The sequence below is a fragment of the Podarcis gaigeae genome (genome assembly GCF_964106915.1).
Source record: "Podarcis gaigeae genome assembly, chromosome: 5".
NCBI classification, from domain to species: domain Eukaryota; kingdom Metazoa; phylum Chordata; class Lepidosauria; order Squamata; family Lacertidae; genus Podarcis; species Podarcis gaigeae.
The window spans coordinates 44,871,632-44,886,306 of record NC_139681.1 but is presented as its reverse complement, the minus strand read 5'-3'; the positions used below and the strand labels follow the sequence as shown (position 1 = coordinate 44,886,306).

Genomic DNA, 14,675 nt, shown 5'->3' with positions numbered 1-14,675 from the left:
AGGGCTAACCGCATGCATATGAATTGCAGTTTGTTGACAGATGGACTGGGGAGTAGACCCAACTGCTGTGAAAGTTTTCACGCATGCAACCCTGCTCTGCATGCAAAATATTCATGCTTAGAGCTCATTGAAACCACAGAGAAGTGCAGCTAGCCCAGCCCTTTACTCAAAAGCATAACGATTGGACCCTCACTTCATTTGTAAGGGAAGGACCTGTGCTACAGCACCTGCTTTGCAGCGCTCGGAGACTGTAACCCCTGGAGAGGGTGTGCGGACAGTACAAAGCTGGGTAGTCCAATGGGCTGCCCTTCTGATACTCCTAACTAGCCACTGTTTGGCGTGGCCTTGGATATTACATGTTTGGGGGTGAGTGGTTGAGAATCCACCATGCACTGTCTCAGCACAAGGCGGCACTTCTTTCATTCGCCCCATTTCACAGAAGATCCCCCCACACAAGAAATGATATAGAGAGCGAGCATTAATTATTTCCACTTAAAATTTGAACACACACAAGCTCTGTGGGCAGAAGGCACAGGTGGAATCAACCTCACTGCTGCTCAGCCCATAGCGGCCTTTACAGTTTCCCCTCCAAATCTACATTTCCCAGGATTCATAGGAGTGTCTTGGGTCTGAGTTCTGGAAAAAGACTACTAAGAAGCAACCACTGTCAATTGGCGAGGCTCCAATTTTGAGCCTACTACAATTGAGCTTTTGGCTCCGCCTCCACGTTTTAACCAATCCTCTGCGTCCGAACCAGACTGAGAGTTGAACCGCTCCCTAAGAGATCTCGCGAGAGTTCTCCTGTCTTTCACGCGAGCCTGCCCTCTGTTGTTTTAGTGAGTAGCCTAGCGAGGAAACGAAGTTAGCGCAGCGACGGAAGGGAGGGGGCGGAGCCTAGGTGTGCGTGGTAGCGTCGAGCTCTTTCCGGTTTTCTTCCTAGGTCGCCGGAATCTCTCAGGGAAGCCAGTGAACTTCCGGTTGTCACCGCGGTCGCCGCTGCCGGAGGAACGAAGCGAATGGGGGACCCCCGGGGAGCAGGGGCCGAGTCGGGCCTAGCGGGGAAAAGCGACCCGGGGGCACCCGCGCCTGGCTCGGTGTCGTTGAAGGGGGAGCGAGAAGAGCCGAATCAGGTACCCTCACTCCGCGTAGGCGGCTGTTGACCTTTACGCGCGCGCGCTCCCGCACAGCGCACCTTCCCTGGCCTCGGTGCTTCCGGTGTCTCCCCGCCATAGTCACTTACCCACGTTGCCAAATTCACGTGGAACCCGCGTGTCGGACCCTCCCCCCCCCGTCGCTGTCTTAAAGGAAAGGAGAGGGGGCAATGCCTGAATTTCTCCTCACACGCTTCGAGTTCAAGGTTGGGACCCTCCTGGGAGAGAGAGAGAGAGAGTTGAAGTCAGAGTTCACTTTCAGCTCTGCCTCCAAATAAACGAAGTGACGAATTTCTAATGTCGTCTCTCCCTGCCACCCCTGTCGTGTCTACCCCTCTTTTCCTGTCATGGTTCCCCCTGTACCGTTTTTGTGTTCACTTCTGGCAGCTGGTAAGTGGGTAAAAGTAGGAAGGGGGATGCTGTGAAAGGACCGATACCGAAAGGTCAAAAGAATACACAGCGATTGTGTAACAAAACTGTTTATTTTAAAGATGGAGCTGTTTTTATTCTGTAGTCCCGTGAGTGTACTAAATGGCATTCCTGAAATGGCTTTAGTTACGTCTTGGTGGTTGTCCCTGCTTTGCTCATTGTAATCTTGCATTGTGGTTAGTAGACACACGGCACAGTGGCCATAGCACTATGTCGTAGCTGTCAACCTTCCCTTTTTTTTGCGGGAAATTCCCTTATTCCAGCGCCGTTTCCCGCTGCTTCCCGTTGCTATCCCGTAGACTGTCCCCAGGACAGGTGAGGCTGCTGATCCCTTATTTTCAAATCTGAAAGTTGACAGCTATGCACTATGTGGGGCACCTCATGTTGGGGAGCCCTAGATGGTTTTGCCATGTTTGCCCTCTCCCCACCCCTGAAAGGTCTTACTTAGGGAAGTTTGGTGCCATACAGGCCCATAGCAGCTGGAGGTGCAGGGCAGCCTTGCCAAGGGGTTAGGCTCATGGGTTAGCTTCTTTATTGAAGGTTGTGACTCGCATCACAATTGGAATACCTACGTAACATCTCTTCACCACTGTACATTGGTGAATGCATGAAATCTTTCTGAGGTTGCACAAATAACAAACTCTCTCTTCATTACTGGTTTGATGAGGACCTTTCTACTTTTGTGGGGGATCTTTTTACGAAAGAAGGAAGCACTGTGAAATGGAGACACTAATTTTTTTTTGTGCTGGGGTGTCATTGCCTTAGTTCAGCACTCACCAGACAAGGGAGTTAAAGGCATTCCTACAGGGGATGAGTTTTCTCTGAACCTTGGAGTAAGAGTGATTTGTGTGGGTTTGTCATAGATTTTGAATGGCTGCAGTGGATCACTCTTGTTCCACCCACATACTATAAATTATTGCTTCTTTAGGTGCAGAGTACACAAGAAAGGAGATCATGAGAAAATTTGGTGTGCACCATTTCTCAAATGTAGATGTAGGAAAACATGATACATTCATACAAAGCTGCCTCTAAACCATGGGTAGGCAAACTAAGGCCTGGGGGCAAGATCACCCAATCACCTTCTAAATCTGGCCCGCGGACGGTCCTAGAATCAGCGTGTTTTTACATGAGTAGAATGTGTGCTTTTATTTAAAATGCATCTCTGGGTTATTTGTGGGGCATAGGAATATGTTCATTCCCCACCCCCAAATATAGGCCGCCCCCCCCATAAGGTCTGAGGGACATTGGACCAGCCCCCTGCTGAAAAAGTTTGCTGACCCCTGATCTAAACTTTAAAAAACAAGCCATTATAAATATAGTTGGCAGATTGTCTGGGCAGAGTTTGGGCGTGCAGGACTTTTTATTGAATGGAAAAATATAATACAAGCAGGATGTTATAATACCTGTAATTGTACTCTGACCTCCTTATTCTAACCAAACTATTTATTGTTTGTGCAAACTAGGGTTCTGTGCTGTTTCTTGGGGGCAATGAAGTGAAGAGCAGTGCTGTGGTAAAGTATTCATCTGCTCCACCACAAGCAGCATTTGCCCGCCTTCAAGAGAAGACTGATCTGAAACTTCCGCCAGCGAATTGGTTACGTGAAAGTGCCAAACTGGGACCAGCAGGGGCAACTATTCTTGGTAATAGCAAGAAAGGCAAGCCATTTTCAAGGTAAATATTGGAAATATTATTTATCCCCACTCAACCTATAGAAAAGTTGCCCGAGTTTGATTAAAAGCAAATAATGATATACTACTTAAAGAAATGTGACAAGTTAGTCAGAGTACTTAACTGTTTAAAAAATGATAACATACATACTTTCATAAAATCAAAAGGTTACAAAAATATCAAACATTTTAATTTTCTTTAAAAAAAGAAGAAGCTAGTTAGGTCGTATTTGTGTACCCTACTTCCTATCAACTATTTGGCAAGGGGAGCTTTTCTTTTCATTTACAAAAGAGTCTGTGAATACAGCAGATGCTTTTGCTTACAGAATTATGGAGAAGCTGTTTTTACTGCTTCCTGTGGCATCACACATTGTTCCAGAAAGTCCTCAGGTCCTCTGACCCAAGTGATTTTGGCAAAAATATCATTTTACACTTGAGTTGAGTTCCACTCAAGGATATCTGGATCCAACACTAAGAGAGAGAAAAATCTTGCTATGTAATAGATTTGTAATGATGATTTGACATGTACCTATAAATATATTTATTTATACAGTACTTTAATACAATTCTGCTTCAATAGTGTGCAGTTCTAGTTACTTTTAATGTTACACTTTACATTTTTTATTTTTAAAAATAGCTTTGGCATGGCGTACGATTTTATTGACTCAATTGGAAATGATGTGGATGTTGTATCTGATTCTGAGGTATGTATACATTGCAAATAAAGACTTAACTCAAAGTTGTTATTAATGAAATATAGTTTTTTAAAGTTCCTACCCTTGGAAAAGAGAGCCCTTTGATGAATAGCCATAATGAACTGGGTTGTGATTTTGATAATTATATGCTTTACTTTTATTCAACAATTTTACCTGCATTAATGGATCATGTATCAGAAAGCTCACAATGTGTTGACAGCATAAAAGGTGTAGTTCTGTCAGTATTGATATTTTATATTGCTTTTTAGAAGAATGGTGGTGTCATCTATTATACAATGGGTTGGATACAAAAGTGCCATTCTGTTCATTCAAGGGGCTTGCATCAAGCAGAGCTTCTGTAAATAGAAGTGTACGTGTTGGTGATGTTTGTGATTCCTCCTTCTGTCTGCATTTTCCCGTATCACTTTCAACACTTCTGGTATGTGCATATGGACAGGGAGCTACAAAGCAGAGCAGCTGAAATTCTGATCCACTTCGAAGTATAAATTAAGAATAAACTTTTTCACAATTAAAGTTTTTATAAACTGCTGAAGAGCAGGGATGGGCATCATATAGTAATAATTGTTTTAAGCAGTTTGTTTCATCATTTCTGAAATTAGAACTCTCCCTCATGGAGCTGTCACAGGCTCCTTGAATTTTCTCACATATTTACACATTACAATGGTACCGTTAGTGGCTAAAATATTAACTAAATCCTACTTTTAGTATTATTGACTCTTGTAAAGGTACCACTGAAAGATCAAATAAGAGTTGAAAGTATCCAGTTGCTGTTGTGCAAGTTCAGATATCTATATTACACAAGTAAGAGAGGCTGTAACTTTACTTTGAGTATCCATGACTGCTGCTTCACATAAGAAATTCCCTTTTACCAGGTGAGGATTAGAAGATTACAAACAGGAGGATCAGAAACTCTCCTTTCCCCACCCATCAAAAGTTGATGCATCACTTTTTCAACTCTGACATTACCTCACCCCAAGCCATGATTTGACCTTTCTCATATTCAGACAAGCTATGTTTCATGGCTGCTTTTTTGCTTCATTTTTAATTTGATCAGCACTTCAGTCTCTAGGTACAGCAAGGACACATAACTGTCATCTGTCAACTCAGACATCCTGTCAAACCATAGTTAATTGGAGTATATTTGGATAGGGCGGGTGGGACAGAGAAAAGTAAATTCTGTTGCATGAGCAGAAGCCCACTCATCGGACATTGGAGGTCTTCTACTGTCTGATTCTGGTTTGCCAATTGATTGCTATATTGCTAGTTTGATTGACATATAGCAGAGCAGCCCAACTTTTCATACCAGGAGGGCCACAAGAGTACTTTGACATAGAACCCGCAGGCCACACACTACCTTGTTGTGCCTGGAAGAGCGTGTTGCAAGGGCAGATTTGGCACCCCACCCCCCAGGCTGTGTGTGTGTGAGAGAGAGAGAGAGAAAAAAATGTTGCTGAGGGCTGCCAAGAACACCTTGAGGGCTGCCAAAAAGGCACGTGGCCCTTCAGCCACACATTGAACCACCCTGAGATACAGTGGTACCTTGGTTCTCGAACTTAATCCACTCTGGGAGTCCGTTCGACTCCCGAAACCATTCAAAAATCAAGGCACAGCTTCCGATTGGCTGCAGTAGCTTCCTGTACTCAAGCGGAAGCTGCGTCGGAAGTTCAGCTTCACAAAAAATGTTTGCAAAACCGAAACTTCCGGATTTGCGATGTTCGGGAGCCAATTTGTTTGGGAGCCAAGCCGTTCGAGTACCAAGGTACCACTCTGTATGATTCAGTAATTGTGGTCTAAAGGTGATGCTTTTATTAAATGTATTACTGTCCATTTTGACCCATGTAGAAAATATACTTAAATGTTTGAAAATGAACAGAAAAGTTTGTCTATCTTTTACTCTGCAGAATATTAAAAAGCTTCTTAAGATACCATACAGCAAATCTCATGTCAGTATGGCAGTACACCGGATTGGGAGAACTCTCTTACTAGATGATCTAGATATTCAAGAGCTCTTTATGAGATCATCACAGGTGATAAAATTTGTCATAGTTATTTCTTTAGCCATATAGTGTTTCTATTTCTTGTTTAATGTTGCCTTTTCCCTCAAGGACATTATAGGAATTATGGATGTGTAGCTATCTGCTTAGCAATACAATAGCTATGCTAGAGAGGTTGATACATCTTGGATTATGACCCAGAAAATGTCCATCAGTGCTTGATCTTCATAGAGCCACTTTGTTTTACATTTAGTACTGTTTCTTAAAATGGAATGCAAGTATCATGTTCTTTGAAATATACACTAAAACGATTATTTAAGAACTTAGATGTTGAAGTTGTAAAAATGTAACTCTTTAAAATAGATATGAAATGCTTTATTTTAGACAATATCCTATTCATTGAATATCTTTAGTCGGGTAACTAAAACACTTCACAATATTAAATGAATGCTTTTTTATTTATATTACTTAGACTGGAGATTGGACATGGTTAAAGGAATTCTACCAGAGATTAATAGATCAGAAGTGGCAACGAAAGAAGAAGAGCAAAGAACACTGGTACCAGAAAGCTATACTTTCCAAATTTTTATACTACAGGTATCTTTTGTAATTTCCCCCCATAAACTCTGTTCTATTTTATCAAAATTAATTGATCTGCTTTGTGTTTTTCCTGGTATGTGTCTACGCCTGAAGTAAAAACAAGTTTTTCAAAACTTGTGCCACAAGTCTTTTTTGTTACAGAAGACTAATATGGCTGGCCCTTTGGAATTTAGCAAGTAGTTCATTGTTCTTGAACATTAGCTGAAATGCAGACAAAAGCAAGTGCAAAGTGATCTTCTTGACTCATTCCTCGCGGTTTGCCACTAGAGAGCATTCCCCATCCTCAAGGGGGGGGGGGGCTTCATTTTTGTCTTTCACAATGTATATTTTATTGTTGTAGGCTGCTGTGGATTTCTTGGGGGGGGGGAGCAGAATATAAACTTTTAAAAGAATATTGGAGAAGTGCAAGAGCCTGCTGCAAAAGGGAGAGCTTAAAACGCCCATGAGTGTGCAGCTTTTTTGAAACTGCGTGGTAAAAAATAGGGGGCTTTAAAATATGGGGTTTTGAATATGATTTATTTTTAATTCCCTTTTTTCCCTAAGGGACAACTATAAGAGCTAAGGGAATTAAATGATCTTGCGTTAGGGCTTAGCAGTGAGATGGCTAAGTTTGCTGCTGATGCCACATTATTCAGGATGGTAAAGACCAAAAGGGGATTGTAAGGAGCTCCAAAGGATATCAATAGGCATCAAGAGGAAAATGTGTTCATTGTCAGTGAGTGTAAAGTGATATATATTTGGGTAACCTCCGCCCCCAATTCACATATACCCTGAAGGGGTCTGAGCTAGCAGTGGTTGTGGTACAAAGCTCAGTAAAAAGATTGAACCATGTGACAGCTATGAAAATAGCAAAGTCCATACTGTTGTTGGTGGTTAATTTATATACTGCTTAATTACCAAGGTGGCTTCCATGCAGTTTACAGAATAAAATCAATTATAAAAAAGGTATGCACGTAATTTAAACACAAGATAAAACAATTTTATCACAACATTAAAATGAACGTCACAAGTAAAATGTGCAGAAAAACAGCACAGCAATTAAATCTGTTAAAACAGCAATTAAAAAAAGGAGGGTCAGGTCAGGAAATTTTGAGGATAAATAAGGAAAGGTTGTAGGAAACAGATCAGGATGTTTAGTGTTGGCCATTATTTTAATAACACATAAAAGAAATCAAATAAGGAACTCTCAATATTTGACATCTCTTAGCTTATTTCAGAATTGTTTGCACTGAAAAAAATATACTACTATATTTGGGCTTACCTGTATCATGAATCATTGCATTATGCTGCTGTGATCTTCATCTGTACTATTCTACAGTTGTTTTCTTTTATTTTCTTTTTTGTAAAATTTAAAAGAATACTACATAGGGGCGAAAACAAATGCTGTACTGACAGACACATTGGGTGGCCAAAAGCCCCAATGTTGCTATTCTTCTTCTGGAAATCAAAATAGATGATAGCAAATAATAAGATGCGAAAAGAGTCCCAGATGTGTTTGATTTTGATATCATATTAATAGTAACAATAAACAAATACTCAATGTTAAATGGTATGGGTTGAGAAGTTTCTGACTAAAATTATAATGTCTGTTTTGTTAGCATCAATGGTGATGGAGCTGCTCAGCCTGTTCCTCCTGAAGAGCAACATCAGGAAGAAACAACTGAAGATCAAACTGCCGAAGCCGGACGGGTTTCTTGGCCAGCCCCTTTCGAAATGCCTTCCTCACTTTCTGAAGATGCAAGTGCTTCTAATCAGGTTAATTTGGCATGTGCCTTCCTTAGAAAAGCAGTCTTGATGCTTCATAGGCATGCTTGTAAAGATGGTGGCAATATACTAAAAGGAAGAATAAACAATTATTTTGCAGTGCCCAGTCCAAACACTGTAAAATAGTTTCCTATGAAATCTTAGTTTACTTTACATAAACAGTTACTATTCAGAAGGGGTCAGGTGGTACGAAACTGAGAGCAAATATTTAGAGTGCAATCTTGCATATACAGTTCACTAGGGCTCAGCATTGCTGTGCACCTATGGAGAGGCTTTATTGTGAGCCCGTGACTCTACTGTCTTAGCTGCCACTGCTGCCTGTTCCTGCCTTTGTGGTAATTGTGTTTGGGCCTAACTTCTGTCCTCTGCTCCCATCAATGTGTGTATTGCCCATGGTGGTTACAGTGGCTCCTCCAGTTCTTCCCTCTGCACATCTTCCTGAGCAGTAGAGGGTAAGCAGTAGTAGCTGCTGCTGCTGCCACCGTTAGTTCATCTGCCACTGAATGAGTCGTGGTGGCTGTTAGAAGCAAAAGCAGCTATCACTTGAGAGGGAGCATGGATGCCTGCTGCTAGTCACTATTGCTGGTTACCTGTTTGCCAAAGTAAGCTAGTGATTTCCTACTGTCTTCCTCTGTTGATGGTAATGGTTGCTCCTTGCAGGAGACATTTTCACGGTCCACTTTGGTGGCTGTTTGGCGGCAAGCAACAGTTGCAGCTGCCTGCCTCTGTCCATGGGGAGAGGGAACACAACAAACCTGATGCTAGTCCTGAATGCACACATAGTTGTGGGAAAGTCCTGTTGAGGTCACTGTGACGTACTTCTCAGTTAGCAAGCTTTGGATTGCACTGCTTATGGTTTGGTTCGAATGCGTTTCAGCACAGATGACAAAGCTTGTTGATCAGTTTTCTCACATAGAAAAAAAAGTTGTGAGAGAAGATTTGAGAAAGATGGACTCTGCTTTCTGTTGTGGTGCAGTTGGAGTTTATGTTTGTTGCTTTTTTGTTTGTTTGTTTGTTTGGCAGAACTGGCTCAAACTAGATTTTGAGTAATACTTTTACCAGAGCTATATGAGGGTTTTATACAACTTTTTCCTTTTCCAGAAGCAAATGTAATTTGCAGGCACAGGAACTTCTTCAGAATGGATTAAGCTTGCCAAACTGCAGGTCTGGGAGCTTCTGTGGGAGAGATAAAAGAAATTCCTTCATAACTCTTATTAGGGAAATGCCTTTATCAGGCCCACTAAAGGTGTAAGATCCATATTAGTTTCATTTGGGGGGGGGGGAGCAGTTGTTTGTTTGTTTGTTTGTTTGTTTGTTTGTTTCTTATCATTTAAAGATAACAAACAAACAACTGCTCTCTTGAAAGCTGACTGAGTGTTGTGTGTACTCTTTAGAAAACTTTGAATCTTCAAACTAGCCAGAAGTCTTTCCAGTACTTGTTTGTGATGGGAGGACACATCCTCCAAAATGTATTACAGGATCAAGCTGTCCCTATGCTATCTGTTGAATAGCTCTGGAGGATTTCCCCCCTCAAGCAGAGTAGCATATGTTTTTTTTAAAAAAAAGTTAAATGAAACTTTAATCTTTTTTTAAAAAAATCAACCATTCTCATCTTTAACAAATTAAAAATTAAAAAAATCAGAAATCTTCAGTGCTCTACAGGCAACATTTTCTTGCAAAGCTCATTGTCCTAGAGGAGAGAATCATAGAGAAATAGGAAGGCATAGAAATATAACAAATACTGAGTGGTTTTGTGGGGGCCCTGATCTGATTTGTAAGTGGTGGTCTGACTTGGGGAGGGGTAAAATCACTCCAATGCACCTCAGTAATTTGCCCCAGCACAGGGTAGTTGCACAGTGAACAAAACCTTTGACAGTTTGATCATCTGCTACATACGTTACTTAAACCAAGCTTACTTACTCTCAGCAGTAGAATCACTTATATCCTTGTGCTTTTCACAGGGAAGTGTGCCTCTTGAACCCTCATATGTAGTGGGGGATGTCTCCTCAGTCCCCAAAGAACAAAACCTATCTACTTTGTTCAGTGGCGGGGGAAACAGTCAGGTATGGTTTTATGTGGCATCTGATCTAAAAAGTACAATCCCCTTACTCAGTTTGATCTACAGGGTAGCTGAGAGAGAAATTTCACTTGTACCAATTGTTGTGTGACATCTGTGATCTTGATCTTTATTGTGGGTGACCAGCATAGTCATTATGTGCTGTACTTAATTTTCTTTCCTTGAAATTTTCTTTATTGCATATATGCAGGCTGTATTGTATTTTTCTTTGTGTAAAGAGAATGGTTTCAAATGCTTCACTATTTCCTCTGCACATTTAAAGGGTCTTAAAAATGACTTTGTTCGGAACATCTTGTGGACATTTGAAGATATTCACATGTTGGTTGGGTCAAATATGCCTATATTTGGAGGAGGAAGATACCCAGCTGTGAGCTTGCGTCTCAGGTGAATTACTAAACACTTAAAATCAGTGCAACATATTCTATAAAGCAGGCTAATTCTGCTGTTTGGTTCATTCTGTGTGTCTAGCATGATGATTAAATGTCGTTGTGTGAGCTGGGATACTGTTTATACTATGGGGTACTTATCACCAGCATTCCGTCTCTGGCAATCGTTCTGTTGTTTGATAAAGATTCTGAGTTCCCACTAACTTGAGGGCCAGAGTCTACTCAGAGTGGCCATACTTAGAGTAGACCCAATGATTTCAGTGGGCCTACTTTGAGTATGGCTATAGCCCCATACATTTAATCTTGATTTGACTACTTGACTACTTTGAGAAGTTATCAGAGTTATTTTGAAACCTTTAAACAAACTGTCATCTGTAAAGTGTTATAAAGACTTTATAAGGCCACAGTCCTATGCATGCTTACCTGGAAGTACAATATTTTAATTAATCTCACATTTGCTATTTGCCTTGAGATTTTGAGAGAGGCTAGGGTGGAAATCAAAATATTGCCTGTTTAGAAAGCCTTGATAGATTTATTTTCTGTATTTTGATGACACTCCCTGCTCCTGTTGTTTTGTATTCTTTCCCATGTATTTCCCCCAAATATTTATTATTATTATTTATTCAATTTATATACCACTCTTTATCCAAAGATCCCAGGTTGGTGAACAACGTTAAAAACATAATTTACACATCGTCATAACAAAGACATAATACATGACATAATAATACACAGTATAATTTTAAAAATACTCATAATAGCATTCCTCCAGATTTAATAGGCCATAGATTATTTAATGGCCAGAGGCCTGGGTAAAGAGGTATGTTTTTGCCTGGCTCCTAAAGACATGTAATGATGGCACCAGGCAAGCCTCTCTGGAGAGAGCATTCCACAGACGAGGAGCCCCCACAGAAAAGGCCTGTTCTTGCATTATCACCCTCTAGATCTCTCATGGAGCAAGCACATGAAGAAGGGCTCCAGATGATGATTGCAGGGTCCGAGTCAGTTCATATGAGGCAGTCCAGCACATTGAATTGGGCCCGGAAACTGATGGGCAGCCAGTGTAGTCAGGCCAGGAATGGTGTTAATATGCTCAAACCATCTTGCCCTGACTGCCGAATTCTGCACCAGCTGAAGTTTCCAAACCATCTTCAGAGGCAGCTCCATATAGAACACATTGCAAATAATGTAACCTAGAGGTTACCAGAGCATAGGCAACAAAAGTTAGGCTATCCCTGTCCAGATAGGGGTGTGGCTGGGCCACCAGCCAAAGCTGACAGAAGGCACTCTGTGCCAAGGCCACCTGTGCTCCAAGTGACAACAATGGATCCAGGAGCACTCCCAAGCTATGTATCTGCTCCTTAAGAAGGAGCATAACCCCATCAAGAACAGGCAGTCTTCCATCTATCCAGTCTAGGGAACCACCCAGTAACAGTGCCTCTACCTTATTTGGATTAAGCCTCAGTTTATTGGCTCTCATCCAGTCCATTACTGAGGCAAGACACCAGTCCAGGACATCAGCTGTCACACCTGTAGTTCTTAAAGGAGAAATAGAGCTGAGTGTCACATAGGGTGTGTGTGTAAACATGTAATCACAGTTCTTTCTTCCGCACAATTGGACTGTGGTGGCTTATGCTTTTCTCACTTCTGGCCTCTATACCTCACCTGGAGACTACTCTTTCCCCCTACTGGTGATTCCCTAACTTACTGGGTCTTAAAGTGTTGCCTTAGAAATGCTTCTCATAAACTTTTTTTATTCACAGTCTCGAGCTTTTAACACAGTGCTGTAGCCAATACCAGAAAGTAAAAAAGCAGTTCTTGTTTAAAAACCGTGTGTTTTGTGCCTTTCGCAGCCTTTGTATGTACCCTACTGACTAAAATGTATTACAGATACTCTGAATTTTGGACCTAACTGAAGGGGAACAAAGTTTCTATTTGTAGATTTTAATGAGTCTGATTCATTTTACTGAAATAACACTACATATATTTCTGTTTGTAGGGATAACAATAAACCAATTAATGTGCTAACTGGCATTGACTATTGGCTGGACAATTTGATCTGCAATGTGCCAGAACTTGTGATGTGTTTCCATGTTAATGGAATTGTTCAGGTAAGCTTTGAGTTCTGTTGCTCTGATTACTGTATTTTTTTCTTGGTCAGTAAAATATGATTGCACAATTGTTAAGCCACAGTTTTCAAGCAGGTTTTTTTCACTTAGATGGCAACCGGTTTAAGGCATCATTGCATTGGTGTATTGAAAAGAAATATTTTGTTGATACTACTTCATAAGCACATTCAGACTTGGCAAGAGATTTTAGTGGGCACGTTAATTCTTAAACCACAACAAAAATACGAAAGGTGCATTGGGTTAGTGTGTATGACTGTTAACCAGAAGGTTGGTGGTTCAAACCCACCCAGAGAAGGTTGTGGACCAGATTCTGGCATTACAGGGGGTTGGACTAGATGACCCTCAGGGGAATGTTCCAACTCTACAGTTTTCTGATTTTAAGAATGCATGGAAGGCAGTGACTTCCTTGTAGCATAAACAATACTTCTAATTGGTTTTTTGTTTGTTTTAGAAATACGAAATGATTAAGACAGAGGATATACCCAACTTGGAAAACTCAAATTTCTCTACCAAAGTAATAAAAGATATTGCTCAAAATATTTTATCATTTCTGAAAGCTAACTGTACCAAAGAAGGGCATACTTATTGGCTGTTTAAAGGTGAGCATTTTCCCATTTTTTTAAAGGTAACTTGCAGAATTACCATGACTTAGGGTAGGGAAGACTCCTAGGTTCATAGACAATTACACAATATATGGTGCCAGTATTTTTGCCTCTTTCCTGAGGGTCTTTGCTGGGCACCTGGCAATGTAGATGGTGTCCTGTCTCTCCCTTCTTTCTTTCCTCCCTCCCTCCCCATAGCATATGGTGGCAGCATGTTGTGTACACAGACTAGGGTACTCCTGCCACAGACCCATGCTCTGTTAGACTAGGGGCAGCAACTTGGGCTGCTCTGGTAGCTCAGGAAAAGAGCAACGTCTTATTACATGCACAGTGTACCAACAGATAGGAACAGAATGTTGCTCCCTCTTGTTTTCTGTGCTTCCTTCATTCCTACTTTTGTGATGCTAGGAGGGAGGGGCTTAGAAGCGGAGCAAGGATTAGGGAGTCTAAACTGAGATCACTCTAGCCATTCTGTCTCTTGTTCTTTCCTTGTTTGATCATACTGGAGTGCAACCAAAAATTCTAGTTTTTCCTTATTTTATTGTGGGACCCATACTTTTTCAAGCATACACTTATGGGAAAAATATTTTTCTTTCAGCAAGTGGAAGTGATATCGTAAAGCTGTATGACCTGACCACTCTCTGTGAAGAGACAGAAGATAAATACCAAAACCCCTTCACGATGCCAGTGGCAATTCTTCTTTACAAGTAAGTTTGGCTTGTATGGTTAGTACTATAAACACAGGAAAAGGTCTGAATGATACTGTTCAGCTTGAGGATTACAACCCAAATCTATGCAATCTGTAGAACACATGCTAGGCTTGTAGCCCCACTGCAGGAAGTCAAGAAAGCTAGCATTTCTCTGCTTCTGTACTGGCGTCCTTTGCCGTTGTAGCAGGATGGTGGCAGAAGTCACTATGGGGATGCTAAGGAGAACTGCATGATATTGGTAGAGAACTATTATGAAGCTATCCTGAGAGAGAAAAAGTGAAGTGGGGCTGAAAGTGGTTTCTTAACTTCACTGTAAGGCCAGCCAGAGCAATTCAGTGTCCCTCCATGCTGATGAAAATTTGTCCTAGGAAAATTTTCAGAGTGTTGGGATCAGAGTGATTTTTAAAAAACCCTCCTGCAAATGTCAGGGTAAAGCTGATCTTAAAGGG

The 14,675-nt window shown here is 41.2% G+C and overlaps 1 protein-coding gene across 11 annotated transcripts in view; it reads left to right on the top strand.

Moving 5' to 3' along the window:
• The first annotated feature begins 182 nt into the window (after nucleotides 1-182).
• The window catches only part of EDRF1 (erythroid differentiation regulatory factor 1), a 38,670-nt gene continuing 24,177 nt past the window's right edge, over nucleotides 183-14,675 (top strand). For 3 of the 11 annotated variants that reach the window (XR_014564923.1, XM_083741188.1, XM_083741189.1), the window contains exons 1-10: nucleotides 857-1,130; nucleotides 3,044-3,252; nucleotides 3,886-3,952; nucleotides 5,866-5,991; nucleotides 6,431-6,555; nucleotides 8,157-8,313; nucleotides 10,662-10,783; nucleotides 12,785-12,896; nucleotides 13,366-13,513; nucleotides 14,115-14,223. Coding sequence is in view for 8 of the 11 variants with exons in the window: in XM_083741188.1 (XP_083597314.1) it covers nucleotides 1,017-1,130; nucleotides 3,044-3,252; nucleotides 3,886-3,952; nucleotides 5,866-5,991; nucleotides 6,431-6,555; nucleotides 8,157-8,313; nucleotides 10,662-10,783; nucleotides 12,785-12,896; nucleotides 13,366-13,513; nucleotides 14,115-14,223 (1,289 nt within the window). In the remaining 3 variants the exon portion in view is untranslated. Of the gene's footprint in view, nucleotides 367-852; nucleotides 1,131-3,043; nucleotides 3,253-3,885; nucleotides 3,953-5,865; nucleotides 5,992-6,430; nucleotides 6,556-8,156; nucleotides 8,314-10,283; nucleotides 10,386-10,661; nucleotides 10,784-12,784; nucleotides 12,897-13,365; nucleotides 13,514-14,114; nucleotides 14,224-14,675 lie in introns of those variants that run through there. The other 8 variants (XM_083741185.1, XR_014564922.1, XM_083741186.1 and 5 more) reach the window with 8 other exon arrangements.